We start from the raw sequence: 19448 nt of genomic DNA, 5'->3' as shown, positions 1-19448 counted from the left end.
AAACTTAAAATATTGAAAAGCAATTTTCTTTACACTCCACGCAATTCAGCACACCGTGACCCCTCCCGTATGTTCCGGCACATCATCATAAATCGTCGTCAACTCACCACTCGCATTTGGGCCACCTTCTTGTAGCCCACGTAGGAGAAGATGTGTCCCAGGATCTCGACCGGCATGTCCAGCAGGTTCAGCTCCGGTGGGGGTGCTTGTGGTGGCGGTTGCTGCTGCGGCGGCGGTGGGTTGAGCACGGCCATCGCCATGCCCCCTACCACCGGGCCGCTGCTGTGGGTGGAGGTGGCAAGGGCTGAGGACCGGCTCGTGACCGCAGTGCTGGTGCTGGTGGGTTGGTTCGAGCTGCTGTTGCTGGATGAGGCGGAAGAGGAGCGAAACAGGTACAGGGTACTTTCCTCCGTCGTCGCACCGGTCATCTGACGTGTGGACACCATTGTGGTTTCGCTGCAAAGAGGGGGAGAGATAGAGACAGAGACGAAATATTGGGATTAGATTAGTTTCCAATGATGTGTGTGGTTAAAGTTCTCGGTGGCAAGATATTGGATGGAATAGGATTACACCAAATGGAAGCACAATTTTGGGGTGGATTATGATGACCTCATCTGTTGATAATTAGAAGACAAGAAAAGCTGGTTTAAGCAACAGATCTTAAGGATAATGCGGCCGTTGTTACACATCTATGGCTTTATCCTAAAGCATTAAACAACAACAAAAAACTTATCACATTTCTTTAGATTGTGACGATTTAACTATAAGAGATTGTGCTTAGCATTGACATACTTCTCTAACTGAAAGTTTGTAATTTTGTGCCTGTTTTTTATACTAGATTTTTTACAACAACCCAACTCCAACACACCAAAATTTTCGATTTTTTTTTTGTTAAGTTATACTTTCAAAACATCCATTTAATCAAATATTCAGTGATTACACGTCAAACAGGAAATTTTCAAATCAAAAGTGCTTCGATTTGGCTCAAATTTGGCAGGGGAGTTCCTTGGCCAAAATAATAAGACCCTTTTTTTTGTTTGGCGATGAGGGTGCCTCTATCCGAAATAGGGTGGTCTTAGAAAATTGTGGTTTTCGTCTAAAAAACCACATTTTTCAATATTTTTAATATTTTTTTTATTTATATGTTTTTGGGATAAACAACCGCAACTTTTGAGCCATAGAAAAATATGGACAAAAAATTTGCGGCTCGTGGTTTCCTCCAAAAAATGTTTATTCAATTTTATTACTTGACTTTGTATTGTAAAATCAAATTTGCAAGCGGAAAGAACTTTAAAGATTCTAACATTTCAAAAGGGCGTAGTATTGAATATGACCTAATGACCTTTTGAAATGTTAGTCTAGGCTGCACAAATTTAAAATATTAAAAAAAAAACAGAAAAAATGCCAAATGTTTCTTTTTTTATCATTGAAAATAGGACGATCGGTTTCTGAGCTTTTTTTTACTAGAAAATTAAAGGCTATTTGGAAGAGACTTAAAAATTTTACTATCTGGGTTCTTTTCATTTATTCGCTATATTTCAGCAACCCGAGGATCAATCTTGGATGTCTCTTTAGGCAGTTTTATTGGAAATTGTCTAAACTTTTGGAAAAAAAAAATTCAAGATGGACACTTTATCAAAAACTTAAGAAACTGTATATTTTTGGTTAAAATTTTAATTTATGTTTCTATATCTTGAAACGATGCACTTTATAAAAAAAATCATAAAAATACATTGATTTTACATTAAAAACTGAAGCAAAATTATTTTGGAGTAAAATTTCTATTTATCCAAACAAAACTCTTTTTTTTCATAAACCAAATTTTTGGCCATGCTTTCTATGGCTCAAATTTTGCGGATTTTTGAGCTTAAAAATATATCAAAAATTAAAAAAAAAATGGATTTTGGAAAATTGTTTTTTTGGGAAAAATTTTAATTTAAAAATCGTAAAAAAAAAGTTCATCCAACTTTAACTTGCTTGAAAACATTTCTAGAAAATTAATAAATTCAAAAATATTATTTCAACGCAAACAAATAAAAAAAATGAATTTACGAGCCACAAATTTAACATTTGAATGAAAAAAGTGTTGAAAAATGCATTATACACCTGTCCAGTTGTTTGGCAATCATTAGTATCCAAAATACCTAAGTATGGACGAAGATTTATTTTTTTTTTGAGTTTGATTTGTTTCTACTTTCGCGTAGTTTCGAAGCCGGCCTACAGATATTAGATTATTTGAACACATACAGCTGCCCGCAGTGTTATAAGGACATTTGTATGAGAAATAACTAATTATGCAAAATCAAAAAAAAAATCAATTCGCTGTTTTTCCAAAAATCCAGAAAGCTGCTCAATCATTAGAAAGGTGTCTCCTTGGTAAGTGACAATAAGTTTTCTAAGTTCCTATAACCTATAGAATAAAGCAAATTGTAAGTAGGCTACCGGTATATAACAAATCTACGAATCAACCACTGAAAAGTATATTTCAAAGAATCACCGATTTCTCCTCTTGCTGGCTGCCACCATCGAGTGGAAACACAATTCCAGGACCAAACGCGTAAATCGTGCTTGATTAGCACTATCAAATGTCTTCCAACCAACTCAGCAATATATTCGCTTAATCGTCTTCTCCACATTATGCGGATTGCGAACCAGAACAAGAAAGTCTTAAATCCGTTCAAATCGTAGCTTATTCCACAACAGAAACACACGCTCATTGTATATTCTAACCGCAGTGATTCCTTAATCGTTCCCTGATCCCTGACCCAAACGGAATCACTACCCGCCTTGAATCCCATTACGAAAGTCATTCTACTTGCGAGGAATATAACCGGCAAAAAGAGAGAAAAAAGGGGAACAATCATGAGATGAAAACGGGAATTCGCCGGCCGGGGTCCAGCGAGCTCTTCTAATCACGTATTCCTGTACGTCACGTTTGCACAAAGCATGGCATTTAAATTTCATTACTGGCTTGAGTTGTACCTCGGCAGCGGCAACAGCATCCGAGCTTATTCTCTTCCTTCCTGTGGGATGCATCACACCCGAGCAGTAAGCCCTGTAACGGCGGCACCCCAGCGCCAGATATCATCCAGAGCCCGAAAGTTTTCAGCGTCGTCATCGCCATGGAAAAAGGAAACTTGGCTCCAAATCGAATCTCTATCCCGGCTCTCCCCCTGGTGCGAGGAGCTTGCATCATTCATACGGGTTTATGGATCTTCCGGAAAGGGGTAAGGGGGAAGTCACGATTTCTTCACCAACAGCATTCTTCCGAGGAAGAAAACTGCACTGCTCTGCAATCTGGAACTCGCAGCATCACCCTCCTCCTCTAATGCAGGAATCATCATTATTCATTCTGATTTTTCGGTGTAAATTTTATTTTCATAATTTACTTCGGGCTTAGCCCGGGTCTGGTTCCTGCGAACGCGACCATAGAGGAATGTAAAACTTACACGGCACCACCGTACCAGAGACCTTCTCTCTGACTGTACGATTCTAACTGGAGCACGGGCTAAATGTAACTTTTTCGAAGTCTGGTGGCGCTTTTCAAAAGGTGCAAAACGGTGATCTTATGGCATATTTATGCCACCATCGGATTTTCTTTCGGGAAGAACCTCAATTTACTCAACGTTGAAAGTTGGTCCTGCACATGGGAGATGAGTTGCATCGACCGAACCTATGCTTCCTCAAACTTTACACTTTGCAACGTTCTGCCAGTGTGTGGTGGTACAGCTTTGGCGGATGTTTCAGAGTTAACTTTATGTGATGCAGTAATGCACTTAAAATGTGCACTGATATTTGCTTATTTATAAATGTAACATATTTTACGAAAGTTTATTGAACAAAACAAAGGAATCCAGGAATAATGCTGATCAATGTATTAGAGTTAATTTTCTGGCATTATTTTCGTATATTAATATGTTGAGCAGTTCTTCAAAATTTCGTAAAACAAATCCTAATTTATTTTTTGTAATTTTTATTTGATTCAAACTTTGGCCACCAAATCATTATGCCATTTTGCATCATAAGTTTCTTGATACAAGTCTCCATACAAATTTGGGGCTGTCCATAGAAATCAGTCTGTCTCTAGAGAAGAAGTCCTCTGATCGATTTGGTGTCTTCGGCAAAGTAGGTTATGCTTAGGCATATTCAGAAAAAAAATACGCTTGAAAATAAATATCTTTTTAATAACTCATTATCACAACACAATAACTTGATTTTGGCAAACTTTACCACCTTCGAATCCCAAAGTGGGATTTTGATTACTAAAACATTCAAAAATGAATATAAAATTTTTGAATGTTTTAGTAATCAAAATCCCACTTTGTTTCCATTCATAATATAAAAAACTAACTTAATCCACCTATGTGATTGGAGCCTTCCTCACTTATTACCAACAATGTCTGATATGATGGAATTGTACAAAGATTTCATCTATTTTTAAGATCCGGAATAAAAAAGTACATAAATATCACTTAAGTGGGCATATCTCGAGACAGGGTTGCCAGATCTTCAATGTTTTAGGCTCTTTGGAAAGATCTTCTGATAACTTAACCAACCATGGGTTGGATGGTGGATCCGGACATAGTTTACATACATTTAAGTGAGATCCGGCATCCAAAAAGTACATAAATATCACTTAAGTGGACATATCTCGAGACAGGGTTGCCAGATCTTCAATGTTTTGGACTCGTTGGAAAGGTCTTTTGATAACCTAACCAACGATGGGTCAAATGGTGGATCCGGACATAGTTTAGGGTAGGGTAGTCATCAATGAGACACTTTTGGTTTTCAACTTTCAACGATTTTTCTAATTTTTTCATCAGCATGTTTTAATGAGCTTTTTGTTGCATTTTATTTCTTTTAGTGTGTTCAAACATTGACCAAAATATGAGATCGATCCGACATCTACAGCCAGAGTTATTCAACTGTCTCATTGTAGACGCACTTGGCAGGAACAATGAGACAGCTGGGGAACAATGAGACACTCTACGAAAATCAATACTTTTCTAGTAAAACATCATGTTTTTGTATTGTTCCATTACAGGTGACTTGCCTTGAACATTTTAGAGCAATTTTGTCAACATGAAACTTTAATTAACAAAAGTTATACTAAAAAGTATTTAAATTTTGTAAAATTCATATATTCATACCAAATAACTTTGTATGTCTGGTTAAATGAAGTTAAAACTCTATAAATATGCCAAAAATCACTTTCAATTCATGTTTTGAAAGATTTACATGGATTTTGAAATGTTAAATGAAGAAAAATCAAAGTGTCTCATTGTTACCCATGGGCTAACATGCGTGGGGAACAATGAGACAGCCCTGGATTCTGGGTATATTCTAAATTTTGGTCAAACCTAATGAAAGGACATTGTAGCCCAACTCAATCCCTATGGAACGTCGAAAGAAATTTGAAGAAATATTAGTTTTGGTGTAAATGGCAGCCTACGAGCGAAAAAGTATTTTTTGTCCATAATTTACTTTTACACCCCATAACCAAACATTTATGAATTACTTTTCAAGGAACGTCCATAACCAAAGCCACTAATATGGCAGACGTGTATCCCGTAGACACACCTTTCCCCCAAATATGAGCCTGATTGGTTGAAACTACGACTTGTGAGAGCCATTTTATCATTGTTCCCCGTGTCTCATTGATGACTACTCTACCCTACATACATTTTAGTGAGATCCGGCATCCAAAAAAGTACAAAAATATCACTTAAGTCGGGATATCTCGAGACAGGGTTGCCAGATCTTCAATGTTTTGGACTCGTTGGAAAGGTCTTTTGATAACCTAACCAACGATGGGTCGGATGGTGGATCCGGACATAGTTTACATACATTTAAGTGAGATCCGGCTTCCAAAAAGTACATCAATATCACTTAAGTCGGGATATCTCGAGACAGGGTTGCCAGATCTTCAATGTTTTGGACTCGTTGGAAAGGTCTTTTGATAATCTAACCAACGATGGGTCGGATGATGGACCTGGACATAGTTTACATACATTTAAGTGAGATCCGGCTTCCAAAAAGTGCATTAATATCACTTAAGTGGTCATATCTCGAGACAGGGTTGCCAGATCTTCAATGTTTTATGCTCGTTGGAAAGGTCTTTTGATAACCTAACCAACGATGGGTCGGATGATGGACCCGGACATAGTTTACATACATTTAAGTGAGATCCGGATATATGTGAAAACACATTTTTATACATAACTTTTGAACTACTTATAGAAACTTCAATCTGTATAAAACTCGATCTATGGGACCCTAAACCAAGTCGAATGCAACAGGTTCGGGTCAAATCGGTACAGCCAGTGCCGAGAAACATGAGCTAGTTTGTTGGTCACATACATACATACACACACACATACACACACACATACACACACACATACACACACACATACACACACACATACACACACACATACACACACACATACACACACACATACACACACACATACACACACACATACACACACACATACACACACACATACACACACACATACACACAGACATACACACAGACATTTGTTCAGTTTTCGATTCTGAGTCGATATGTATACATGAAGGTGGGTCTACGACGTTTTTATGCAAAGTTTATTTTTAGAGCAGGATTATAGCCTTACCTCAGTGAGGAAGGCAAAATGACGATCTCGCCTTCAATTTTCTTAAGATTTCTTGATTTCAACTCCAGATTTTCATTCTTGCAAAAAAAAAAACAAACTAATGTTTAATGATCGACAACAATGCTTTCTACTTTTGGCGAACAGTAAATTGGTTCCACTTTGACAGTTCAAAATTGAGGCCGTTTTGCGAACCACTATTCAGCACCCAGCTAAGTATCATAATGTACTTAAAAAAGCAAAAAAAAAAATAAATAAATAAAATTGAATCCTCAATCAAAAGCACTCTTATGAAATTCTGATAAACTGCACCGTTTTTGGGTTATAGCCAGTTTATAGTTATAGGTTAAATTATTCAATCATTTTTTTTTTGCATTTTTCTGGGCTTAAATCATATTATTTAGCCCTGTTGAAATTAAAATATTGTTTTATGTTTCAATGGTTTCCAAGATATCATCCATTTTAAATTTAGGTTCAATTTGGTAGAACTTAGAAAAACTCAATTTTGGTCGTTTTCATTCTGCACGGCCATAATGTCAAAAAAAAGAAATTGTAGAAAATTTTCTCAGCTGTTCAAATCAAGAGTTTTTTTAAAAGGTCCTATAAACTATTATCTTTCATATGTTTATAGGACTTATTCAAAAAAAATCCAGAAATATGTTTTTTTTAAGGCACTACTTAATTTTTTTATGATTTAACCACTTTTAATTTTTTTTGACTAAGGTACTTGACGTTAATATTGAAAAATAGCTATGAATCAATTCCCCACGAAAACAGCATGGAAAAAAACAAAAGTCCTCGGATCGGGCTCAAAATTTTTCTGGTGGTTCCCTGGCCAAAATAATTAGACCCGTATTTTTTTGTTTGGCCATTAGGGTGACCTACGCCGTGTTAGGGTGAGACGTGAGACTTGTAGACTAGTAGATCACACTGATTTTGTGCATTAGCTGAGGGTTCTGCTCGTTCGATTTATTGAAAAATTTGTAAAGTTTAAAAAACAAGTTATGATGAAGTTCCAAACATTTCCAAAACTTCTCAAATAGTTCTGAATCTCTTCAGACCGCCATCTGGAACCAGGAATCGGCATCAAGGACCACAGAAGTTCGGATTCCCCGCGTTCTTTTCAATGTAAGTGTGTGGGTGTGTAAATACACAGACACCGTCACAGGGAAGTCGTTAAATTTTCCCTTTTCCACACGAAAGAGCGCTTCGCATATGGGACAGTCGTTGATTTATAGGCCCCGTACGGGCCCAGACAGTTACAGATGGCGCACCGGCAAACAACACATACACACGTATTTAGAATGGGAAGGTTTGTTTAGAGCCGAGCCGAGAGTAGCAATCAACAAATTAGTGTTTACAAGCAGGTTGGTGGCGTTGGTGGCGGTGGAGGAGATAAGGGATAAGTTGACTCTGGCTGGGCATTGTTTGCCGAGTCCGACTTGGCGTAAGACAGGGCCATTATTGTAGTGCGGGTTTAAGCTGTGCCATCACACACACACGCACACTTACAGGTAGAAACGCAGGTGAGTCGGGACGGTAAATTACGTGTATCAAAACATCTTTGCATGGTTAAGCTGAGGGGTGGTTGGAAGTGTGTAGAACATTTTTCATGGAAATTAGGCCTTTCCAGATTCATTGCCATGATTTTGACATTTGCTATGATTAATAGCGTTTTCAGGTTCAAGTTTGTATGCATGTGATAATCCTATAAAACCAAAAGTTGAGCACTTATCACTGGGTACTATTATTTCGAAAAGTAACTAAAATGTTCAAATTTGACGTATTTGAGAGCATTCCCTCCATATCTTGCTTCCCACCGTTGACAAGCACAAGTGTGACACGTATTCCCAGAACAATCGCCCAACCTCCAAGAAGCTTCAAGTACCTATTCATGCCTAACACACGTCGCCGCCGTGTAGTGTGGGGGTTTCCCACAAACAAGAGGTGTCATTTGGAAAAGACGCTAACAATTATCCTACTCCTATTTCCCGCGAGAACTCGTCCCAGCAGCAGAAGCTCTTTGCCAGCAGAGAGAGAGTGGCTTCCTTTTCACATGCATCAGCCTGGCTGGGGGGTGGGGCAGACTTGGTGTGAGATATTGTTGCTGGAACGCGCAAAAGTGGTTTCCCCGAAGACCGCGTCGACGAGCTTTCCAGGTATAGTGGAAGCAGCAAGCGAACGCACGAGTGTCTTGGGTGAGGAGGTGAAGAAATTGCTAAACGACATACCACCACAGCAGCATCATCATCAGCATGATCTGGTGGGAAGCGAGAGGGAGGGTTGGGCGATGTGGTGCGTTTTCCTCCACTTTCACACCACCGTTGTGTTCTACGAACTATAAAACACATAATCTTCAACGTGTGATATTCAGAAAAGCATCTCATTTATGCTACACAGAAGCACTACTGCTGCACGTGGAGGAAAACGATGGCTCCATTTGCCTTAACACCTTCTGCTTGTGAGGGCGATTCTCTGGAAAAACGTATTGTTTTTCTAAAAAAAAATGTTTTTTTATGGTTTTGCTGTAGATTTAATAAAATATAAATCATTGTCCTAATAGCATTTGATGGCATTCAGTGTTCAATTTGACTTTTCTTTTGTATTCATAATATGATACCAAAACTTAAATCATACAAAATTTAAGTAAAAAATCATTGAATAATCAAAAAGACTGGAGTTCTTTTTGAAAAGGTCCAATAAAACAAATTTCCAGTTTTTGCTTTCTGAGTGTTTTTGAAACCACATTGAGTCAGGGGTATTAAAAAACACCCAAAAAGCAAAAACTGAAAATTTGGTTTTTAGGACCTTTTCAAAAAAATTCAAGAAGTATATGTGAATGTGTAGCCTTCCTCAAAATTATGTATGTATTTTTTTAGTATGGTGTTGTTTTTAACAGTGTACGCAGATAGCACGTAAGAATCTAGACCTTACCTTCATAAAAATTCTAATAAAATTCAAAAAGTTAATCACATAAACATGGGCATTGCTTCCACATTTTCATTTTTCATGATTTATCGGTTATGTCTTTGCTTAAAGTAAAAAGAAAAACATTTCAAAAATTCTTAAGCAAACATGTACATTTCTTCGAAGTTGCTATATATCATGAAAAGGTTGCAAGAATTTAATTAATTCATTCATTGGATAAATCTTTCAAAAACTTTTCAAATGATGTACAATTACAAAAAAACTCAATGATATATTCAATGATGTTCAATGAAATATAGAACTTCATATCTGGATGTATCGAATTTAATTTTGGTTTACATTTCATGGCAGGGTTCCCAGTTTATTTTTAAATAACTCCTCGATTGTATTTTCAGAAATCTTTCCAATCAATCAAATCAAAATTCACGTCACCCGGATACGAAAAACTATGTAAATTTCACTGAGGCACGCGTAACTTTGCACAGGGTTGTCAGATTTTTTATATAATTTTCTCATTGGAATATAAGCGATCCTTCGAACATTTTTATAAAAGATATAATATGAACGATCCAAAAACCAAATGCAAAAACCACTCTTTTAAGAATTTAAAAAAATGTAGGCAAAAGTTTAAGAACTTTTAGAAAAATAAAAGTATTCCATTTTTTCTATACAATTGTTATTTTTCACTAAATGGTGCTAGATTTGATTGTATTTGACGATCTTTTTAGAAAAAAATCTATGAAAGTTTTTTGTTTAGTCAGGTCAAAATTCAAATAATTAGGACATATGCAGTTTTTAAAGGTGAAATATTTTTTTTTTGCTATTTGAGTGTTTTGGTTATAAAATTTCCTATAATTTCCATTATAGGCTATTTTGATCAAACAACTGGATGCTGAGATTAAGCCTCTTGAAGTTTCAATATTGTGAAATGTGGGGTTTTCTAAGTGTCACCAAATCAGCCCCTATGTTTAACTGATGATGGCTTGACAACTGTTGGTTAGTATTTTTATGTCACGGAACTAAGCTTTTGTGAAATTTTAAGTTTTCTTTTTCAAAAAAAAAATATTTAGGATCATTTCAAACTGTTCAAACTGAAAATGGATGTTTTTTTGCCGGGACCAGTGGTTGCATGGTTGCCTCTCATCCAGTCGGCCTGGGTTCGATCCCAGAAGGTCCCGGTGGCATTTTTCGAGAAGAGATTCGTCTGATCACGCCTTCCGTCGGACGGGGAAGTAAATGTTGGCCCCGCGAATAATTTGATTTGATTTGATCAGGGTATTCACAAATTTACGTTATTAGCAATATTTGATAAAATTGATATTTGAAGCAAAGTTTAAATGAATGCATTTATCAATAAAGATCGTGTTTTTTGCACGACTTTCAGATTTTCTGCTAATTTCTATGGCAAATCAGGATTACGATTACGTTAACCCTTTCAGGCTTAATGGGCCATAGTGAACAACAAATCTAAATTTTCTAAACTAGCCTAAAATTTTCGTATGGTCCTAAAAATCCTTAAATGATTTTTTGGTTGGCTGAGTTAAAATGAAAGTTTTAAGATAAATTGTTTTAAAACGCAGATTTTATTTCAGACTAGAACATGCATGGGTGTCTTAGATAAGGAATTTAGTTTACTCGTTGGGACATAATTTCATCAAAATAGTTTTTTTAAGGTTTTCATAAATTCAAGATGAAATCACCCTCGATATAAAAAAAACCTAAGAATCTAAATAAATTATTGAAACCCAGAAAAAAAATCATCATAGTCTTGAAAAAAGATTTCCTATTCCCCAGAGCATTTCGCTCTACCTATATCCTTGTCCAAGCACCACCGGTCGCCCAGAGTTCGTCTGGATTTAATTGGGCATTGAGATAAGGACTCCGGTGTGGAGGTGCACCAGGCTCTACCGACACCTCTCAAGTGTACGCGGCGGAGAATCGCTCCTAAAGCCAAGCCATGGCTTCTTCCGTGCCTAGTCCGGGGACACCCACCACTGACACTGTAACTATCGGTATAGCCCGGGTCTGCTCCACAATCTGGCAATTTATATCACCACGGACAGACAGGAAGGAAACGAGAGTGGGGGGAGGGGGGAGGAACACCGAGGATAAGCCCTTTCGTGTGCGGACAAATGCGGCTGAAAGTGCTTAAACTGCTGCTGCAATCCTCCAGGGATTTGCCCCATGGACGGTTCCCATAGCTCATGGCATTTAATGAAAGTGTTTTTCACCGCATCGTTGCCCTGGAGAAGAGAGGGAGGGTGGCTTGGGAGGTTGGAAAAGGGTCACGGTTAAGGTATATTAGGAAGGTCGGAGTCATTCTGTAGCTGTCGAACCAGAAGGAGCTTTTGCAGGTCATGCTGGACTTGTGCGAACCAAGACATGAGGTTGTACGTACAAGCTTTCAGTAATGATGAAAGATTCTTAGGTTCATTGTTTTCTGTTGTGTTAACTACTTGTGCTTTGGCTGAGTGAAGGTACTATGCTATATAAAATAAACATGATTATCAGAATGATTTAAATTTTCAGATTTAAAATCGTGATTAACAGAAAAACGTAATCATCCGAAATAACCAAAGAATCGTTTTGATTTAATTGCACCGTGCCACCCCGTAGCATGTCTCAATGCCGGAAATAGAACACAGCTATCAAGTCCGTTGACAATTTTGACACTTGATTCCCCCCGAGGGAGTGTGACACAAGCAAAAATTATTCATTGCCGTGCCGACGGAATTCAGCAGAAGCGCTTTTTCGTTCTCGGTACTAAATAACACCGAGCCACACACACACAAGCACACCAAGTATGCGCCTTTTCTGGTTACCCAAAACTAATTTCCACCAAATTTCCATTAAAAAGCAAACGATTTACCACCATCCCATCCTCCCTCCCCAAAACCCCACCGCGATCGCCCAAAACATCCAGCACAACAACTCACGGAACTTTGCCTCTGCTCTAGCGGCGCGATATCTAGTGTTGAACTCACGGAATTGAAAGAAAGTGGATTGTTTCCTCCGAAAGTTTATTTTACTTTTCCTATCGCCGCGCTCGTCAACGCCCCCAAATTTCTTCCATCATCCTTAGGTCTCTCTCTCTCTTTTGCTGGAAAATTTCACCGCCCTCAAGAGTAAGTTGCTAGGGCAGAGGAAGGGTTTCTATGTTGGACCTGAATAGCGAATCTTAGAAAATTGTTTTAAAAATATATGAATATCTTCAAATTAACAGAATAAATTGAAAATCAAAAAATCAAAAAATCAAAACAACATCAAAACGAAAGATTAACTTTCAAGAATATTCTTCCCTTAAAGGTACAAACATTTAAAAAAAACAAGAAATTCTTTTTCAAACCAAATAATTCATTTGACCAATGTAAATACATTTCTAGTTTTTGTTCCCGAGTAGACGGTAATAGCTTTGGAATAACATTTTTTAATATTTGAAAATACTAGGCCATTAACATTTTATGTTATTTAATTTTGTTATTCGCCGTTATGATTTTTTTGTTATTGAAATGTTATTGTAATAACAGACTTACATCATTTTTAGTTATTCTTTGAACAAATCTTTGTTATTAATTTTTGTTATTTTAACAACTAATCCGATCATCCCAATAACATTTGGAGTTATTCTTCCATAACAAAAAATGTTATTCCCAAGTTGTGTTTGCTTTCAATCAATATCAGACCAATAACAAATGTTGTTATGATAACATAAACTGTTATTCAACTCTTATGCAAAAATGATTTTTTCAAGAAGAATCCATAACACTTTTTGTTATTTTAACAGAATTTGTTATTGAAATCTAGCAAAACATTGTAATAGGGCCGAAGCCGAAGTGTAAACAAAGAGTCTATCCTGCTCGTTCCTAATGTAAACATCAATTGGCGTGAGCAGGATAGACGCTTTGTTTACACTTCGGCTTTGGCCCTATTACAATGTTTTGCTAGAAATGGCATGAATTTTGTTATTACCGTCTGCCCGGGTTTCGCTTCAAAGTTTTACCAAAAAAAAATCAGAGCGTCAAAAAAATATCTCTTAAAAATTTATATTTTTATTGAACAAACATAACTTGTAGAATGAATTGTATACTTATAAGAATAAATTTTGAACCGTTTATTTTGCATTGGTTATCGAATGTTTCACATTTAGGTTCTTTGGGACCATATATAGATCGTGAAAATAAAATTGTGTTTATATGAAATTTTCTAAATAAAATCGGCCGAATTTGGAATTTTTATCTTTTTTATTTGCATCAGCCTTGTGAGATCTTCTCTTTGACTAAAGATTTTTTTTTGTGCGTGTGGCTCATCCCTACAAGTCTCCATACTATTTATTTAGGCAGATGTTCATACAAAATGGTGCGCAAAAATACGAAAATCAGTATCTATTGAAGTAATTTTTTGATCGATTTGTTGTCTTGGACAAAGTTGTAGTTATTGGTGAGGGCTATTCAAAAAAATAGGTTTACCGTAAAATACGCGTTTTATATTTTTTTTTAAATTTTTGAACATGTTTTAGAAGATAAAAACCCGCATCATAGAGAAGTACGACCAAAATTCTGTCACCAAGTTATGATTTTTGGAAAAAATAAAAAAGTGTTTTGAAAATAAATATCACCCAAAAAAATACTACAATTTTTAATATAACATCAAATTGGCAATTAACTGATAATTAACACAAATTTTGATAAAATGCACCGTTTTCGAAAAATGGTTACTTAAGTTGGAAGTTAACTACAAAATTTGCAGTTTTTCGATGTTTTGAAATTAAGTAAATTTCGATTGCAAATTCGATTTTGAATTTCAAAAGTAAGTTTTATTTTTTTGCCTTTCTTACTAAAGAAAGGTATAGGTTTTACTTTAAGGCTGGACGTCATTTTCATCTTCGTAAATATGTCGATTCAGCATAAATTTTCTTCGGAAAAATCGTCAAAAAATCACACTGCATCGATTTTAGACGCTCTATCGATTCACCTTGATAGAACTCGTCTATCTCGAACCCTCGAATTTTGAGAAAATAAATTCCGTGGAGTTCGAGTGATGTCCGTGTGTGGTAAATTTTTTGCCAAATTTTGTGTCGCGTAATCCTCGGCTCCCCTATTTTCGATTTTGATTGTTCCAAGTGCATTTGAAAGGTGGTGTGCTGAACAAGGGTCATTTTGAGACCGAATTTCGAAATATCCATCTGTTTTCGGATGCGGCCAGACTTTTCAACAAAATACACAGTTTTCAAATGAAAATATGGTCAATTTTTTTCATTTTCATATCATTCATTTATCTCAAAAATTGCATTTTTCGAGCTCTACAACCTCCCAAATTTTCATCCAGATCCATAATCTGGTTCTGGAGTTAGAGCCATTTGATTAACCTACCAAAAGAAAAAAAATCCCTAAAAAAAGGTAAAAGCCCACCTGGTGGCCTTTGCCAACAGTTTTCATTTTCGATTTTATCCGAAATTTCTTTCTACATGCATAGTACAGACCATGAGTGAGCATCTGAAACAAATTTGACATCTATCGGCAATCCGGATCAATTTTTAGAGCGATTTAGTCAAGTTGTCAAGTTGAGCTTCTAATGCTGGCGCGTACTGCTGGCGCATCTTGTTATTGGGATCCAATATACTCTATTATGTGTTGGGTGCCCTATCGATTTTCATTTGCTACTATAGATATCGTATATTTTTCGGCTCTTTAGTATTATTATTATATGCATAACTGTCCAGTATTTGTTTTGAAACCTGCGACATGAGACCATTATGCGATTTAAATTTTGTCATTTATTTTTGTTGTGTGGTGGTCTAGAGGTTTGTGTCCTAACTTATATTTTATCTAGATCAGAGGCAAAAGATTTAAATCTTGAGAAACATTGAGGTGAATTTGAAAGAGCTTTTTAGAGGGTGGGGATCTTTTTAGAAAGTGGGGATCTTCTTCGAAAGTTTGTGGCTTGCTTCTTGTTGTTGGGTGAAAAAGGAAAGCTTTGATCGCAAGCGAGCGAGGGAGAGAACTTATATTCCTTTCCTCTCCACACTCGCGCTCACCGCACACGGCGCCTTGTGCTAAAGAGGCGATGGTGTAGAGGTAAAATTTCAAGCGTTGTGTTGTTGTTTTTTTTTTTTTTTTGCCAACTGGTGCTTCTTCTCGCTCGCGGGCAAAAAATCGCTGGCAACAGTGTCTGCGGCACATTCTGAACTGCCGCGCGGCGTGTACCTTTGAAAAAAACGGACAATACCAACACACAAAAGGGTCGTACCGAAGCTAAAAAACCAAAACCGCGGTGTGCGTTGTCACTGGCGCATGAGAAGCTTGCTATGATCGCGTTTGTCATAAACGTTTGTTTGATTACAAACTTACAAACATATTGTACGATTGAAAATATTCTTTTGGTGAAAATTGCGTTTTTTATTTCTTTGTAAATCATATCATTTATAATACATTGCTTTCATCATAAGACCTTCTTTTGTGCTGACGTTATAAATAAACAAAGTCGATGTTATGAATTGAAAAAAGTTCTACCATTGTTATATTCTTTAGTAAGAAAGGCTCTATCTCACCCCAGGTGGGATTAAATCGGGGTTTTATACAAAAAAAAAAACAATTTTCAATAACTCGGAGGCAAAATTTATGGTCGTACTTCTCTATGGCTCATAAGTTGCAGGTTTTTATCCCCTGGCAATACGGATTTTGAGAAATTGAACTGTTGCGAAAATAAAAATCGGCAAAAATTACTTCGCCGAAGACATCAAACCGATCAGAAAATTCCTTGAAAAGATACAGATTTTCGAATATTTATGTAAATTTTTTATGAACGGCTGCCAAAATTGTATGAAGCCTTGTTTGGATAAACCAATTACACAAAATGGCTTCTTTAGTCATAGGGAAGGCCCCCAAAAAGTTTAGGGAATTTGCACAAAATTGATCGATTTCTTAGAGAATTGGTCATGTGCATTTTTCGTTTAATTTGTTTTTTTTATAAGTAATTTGTATTTTTTTAACTTAAGGTGAAGCCGTTGATCATTTTCGAAGAACACTAAAATGCTCTGTATTGAGTTCAATTTAACGAATTTCGCCACCAAAATGAATGTGCCGGTTGTTACCTTCTTGAAGCCACTGAAAGTATTTTTGGTCTAAATCAAATGTGTTTCGAAATTTATATAATTGTTTGTAAATCATTGACGTCCTAGTTGGCAACCATTGATTAATGACGATTTCCATAACTTTGCAAAAAATGGGATAATCGTTATCAAAAGGAATCAGCATGTGTAGGGCACTATTGTAAACAAATTGTAGAAGGAATTTTGTCAAAATAGTGATAGCGACGCAAAAGATAAGATTTGACGAAAACAAATATTTTAGCGAAAAAAAACTGGGTGTGAAAATAAACGTCGAAAATTTCCTAAAATTGTAAAGATTCATAGTAAAAATGATTCAAAACGGAGGGGAATGCATTTTAAATTGATTTCAGCTGATTGCACTTAAAATTCCATTGAAATTTTTTGAAAAATATCAACTTTGAAGGGGGGGGTAGACAAATACTTTAAATAAAATTTGGACCAGTATAATAAAAAAAAGCTAAAGTAAAATATTGAACACCAAAGCATCACAACTTAAGTTCAAAGTAGGGACCCCTTTCCCTACTTCCCATGAGGAGTTGGAGGTGCTCTCGCAGATAAACAGCAATAAAAACAAAAACATTCAAGGCACAGGGATAAGACGTGTATATCTCGGCGACGGGCAAGGTTCCTGTGGAGCTTTCGCGGAGAGAGAGAGAGCCTTGTCGTCATCGGTCTTTGGTCGACAAAGTTCTTCCACCCGCAGTCGAGGCTCAACCAAATCAAGCAGTTTAGGGCGGCCGGAGAGGAAGAACCTTCCCGGGGCAATAAGGGCAGATCGTGAAAGCAGCGTGAGAGAGGGAGCAGCCCCAGCAACATCAATTGCTGGCCAAACAAATAACGATAAAAACATGATAGCGAAAGGCAGGGCAGCAGAAAAAAAGAAAAGTTAAGGAAAGGCAAAAGGCATCTTCTTGAAGGCGAGGGCTCCAGGAAAAGCAAAATAACCATTACCCACGGAGAGACAGAGCGAGAGTTCACTGGAAAACATAAAATAAACTTATTCGGAACATTGTTGAGTTACACCCAGGCGAGGAAGAAGGAGCGATGGCGTTGACGGAGACTGCAGTAAATATACCGTGGCGGCAGTGAATGGCTGATATCGATGACGGTGATGGAGGATGTTGTCGTCTGAGCGATTGGACGGAGTAAGGAAGAGATTTCTGGTACGTGGTTTACGGAGAAACTTTTGTTTATGGAATTTTTTTTTTTTTTTTTAATTTATATTTATTCAAATTTCTTTTCCATGTACATTCATTCAGTTAAAATATTATTGAGTGTCCAATCACAAACGATGACTTTTCACCTCAATTTTAAATACTAGCAACTTTCATTTATTCATGAAATATTGTAGCTTTCGCTATTCAGTGATTTCAAATGTAGGAGGTCCTACATGTACAAAAGGGGAAAGGGATACCTTAAAACTAACTTATAAACTATATAAAGAGCGGATCAATGCAGCTGAAGACTGCAATGATTTTTGTCGAAATGCATCAATTATCTTATTGGACATAACATCCAAAGTGTCAACTTCGGCTAATTGATGAAGTTCACTGGTGCTGAACCAGGGAGGAAGTTTCAGAATCATTTTCAGAATTTTGTTCTGAATCCTCTGAAGTTTTTTTCTTCCTGGTTAAGCAACAGCTTGTCCAGATCGGCACAGCATAAAGCATGGCAGGTCTGAAAATTTGTTTATAAATTAACAGTTTATTCTTGAGACAAAGTCTAGAATTCCTGTTTATAAGTGGATACAAACATTTAATATATTTGTTACATTTAACCTGGATACTTTCAATGTGATCCTTGTAAGTAAGGTTTTTGTCAAAAGCAAGTCCAAGATATTTCACTTGATCCTCCCACTTTAAATTTACCTCATTCATCTTTATAATGTGAAGACTTTTTGGTTTAAGAAAATCAGCCCTTGGTTTGTGAGGGAAAATAATAAGTTGAGTTTTTGCAGCATTTGGAGTAATTTTCCATTCTTTCAAATAAGAATTGAAAATATCCAAGCTTTTTTGTAATCTTCTTGTGATGACACGAAGGCTTCTGCCTTTGGCGGAGATGCTTGTGTCATCAGCAAAAAGTGATTTCTGACATCCTGGGGGCAAATCAGGCAAGTCAGAAGTAAAAATATTGTATAAAATTGGACCCAAAATGCTTCCTTGAGGGACGCCAGCACGTACAGGTAGTTGATCAGATTTGCTATTCTGATAACATACCTGCAGAGTACGATCCGTCAAATAATTTTGAATAATTTTCACGATATAAATCGGAAAATTAAACCTTTTCAATTTCGCAATCAAACCTTTATGCCAAACACTGTCAAATGCTTTTTCTATGTCTAGAAGAGCAGCGCCAGTAGAATAGCCCTCAGATTTGTTGCTTCGAATTAAATTTGAAACTCTCAACAACTGATGAGTAGTTGAATGCCCAAGGCGAAATCCAAACTGCTCATCAGCGAAAATTGAATTTTCATTAATGTGCGTCATCATTCTATTAAGAATTATTCTTTCGAATAATTTACTAATAGATGAAAGCAAACTAATGGGCCGATAGCTTGAGGCTTCAGCAGGATTTTTATCCGGTTTCAAAATCGGAATTACTTTGGCATTTTTCCAACTACTGGGAAAATATGCCAAATCAAAACATTTGTTGAAAATTTTGACCAAGCAACTTAAAGTTGCTTCTGGTAATTTTTTAATTAAAATGTAAAAAATGCCATCCTCACCAGGGGCTTTCATATTTTTAAATTTTTTGATAATAGATTTTATTTC

The 19448-nt window shown here is 36.6% G+C and overlaps 1 protein-coding gene across 1 annotated transcript in view; it reads right to left on the bottom strand.

Moving 5' to 3' along the window:
* Positions 1-19448, bottom strand: part of LOC120427765 (uncharacterized) — a 167035-nt gene that overhangs the window by 103626 nt on the left and 43961 nt on the right. The window contains exon 3 of the mRNA XM_039592677.2: positions 108-456. Coding sequence (XP_039448611.1) covers positions 108-446 — 339 coding nt within the window. The 5' untranslated portion in view covers positions 447-456. The remainder of the gene's footprint in view (positions 1-107; positions 457-19448) is intronic.

This window comes from Culex pipiens, chromosome 2 (assembly GCF_016801865.2).
Source record: "Culex pipiens pallens isolate TS chromosome 2, TS_CPP_V2, whole genome shotgun sequence".
NCBI classification, from domain to species: domain Eukaryota; kingdom Metazoa; phylum Arthropoda; class Insecta; order Diptera; family Culicidae; genus Culex; species Culex pipiens.
The sequence above is the reverse complement of the archived record's forward strand: the minus strand, read 5'-3'. Positions and strand labels throughout refer to the sequence as shown.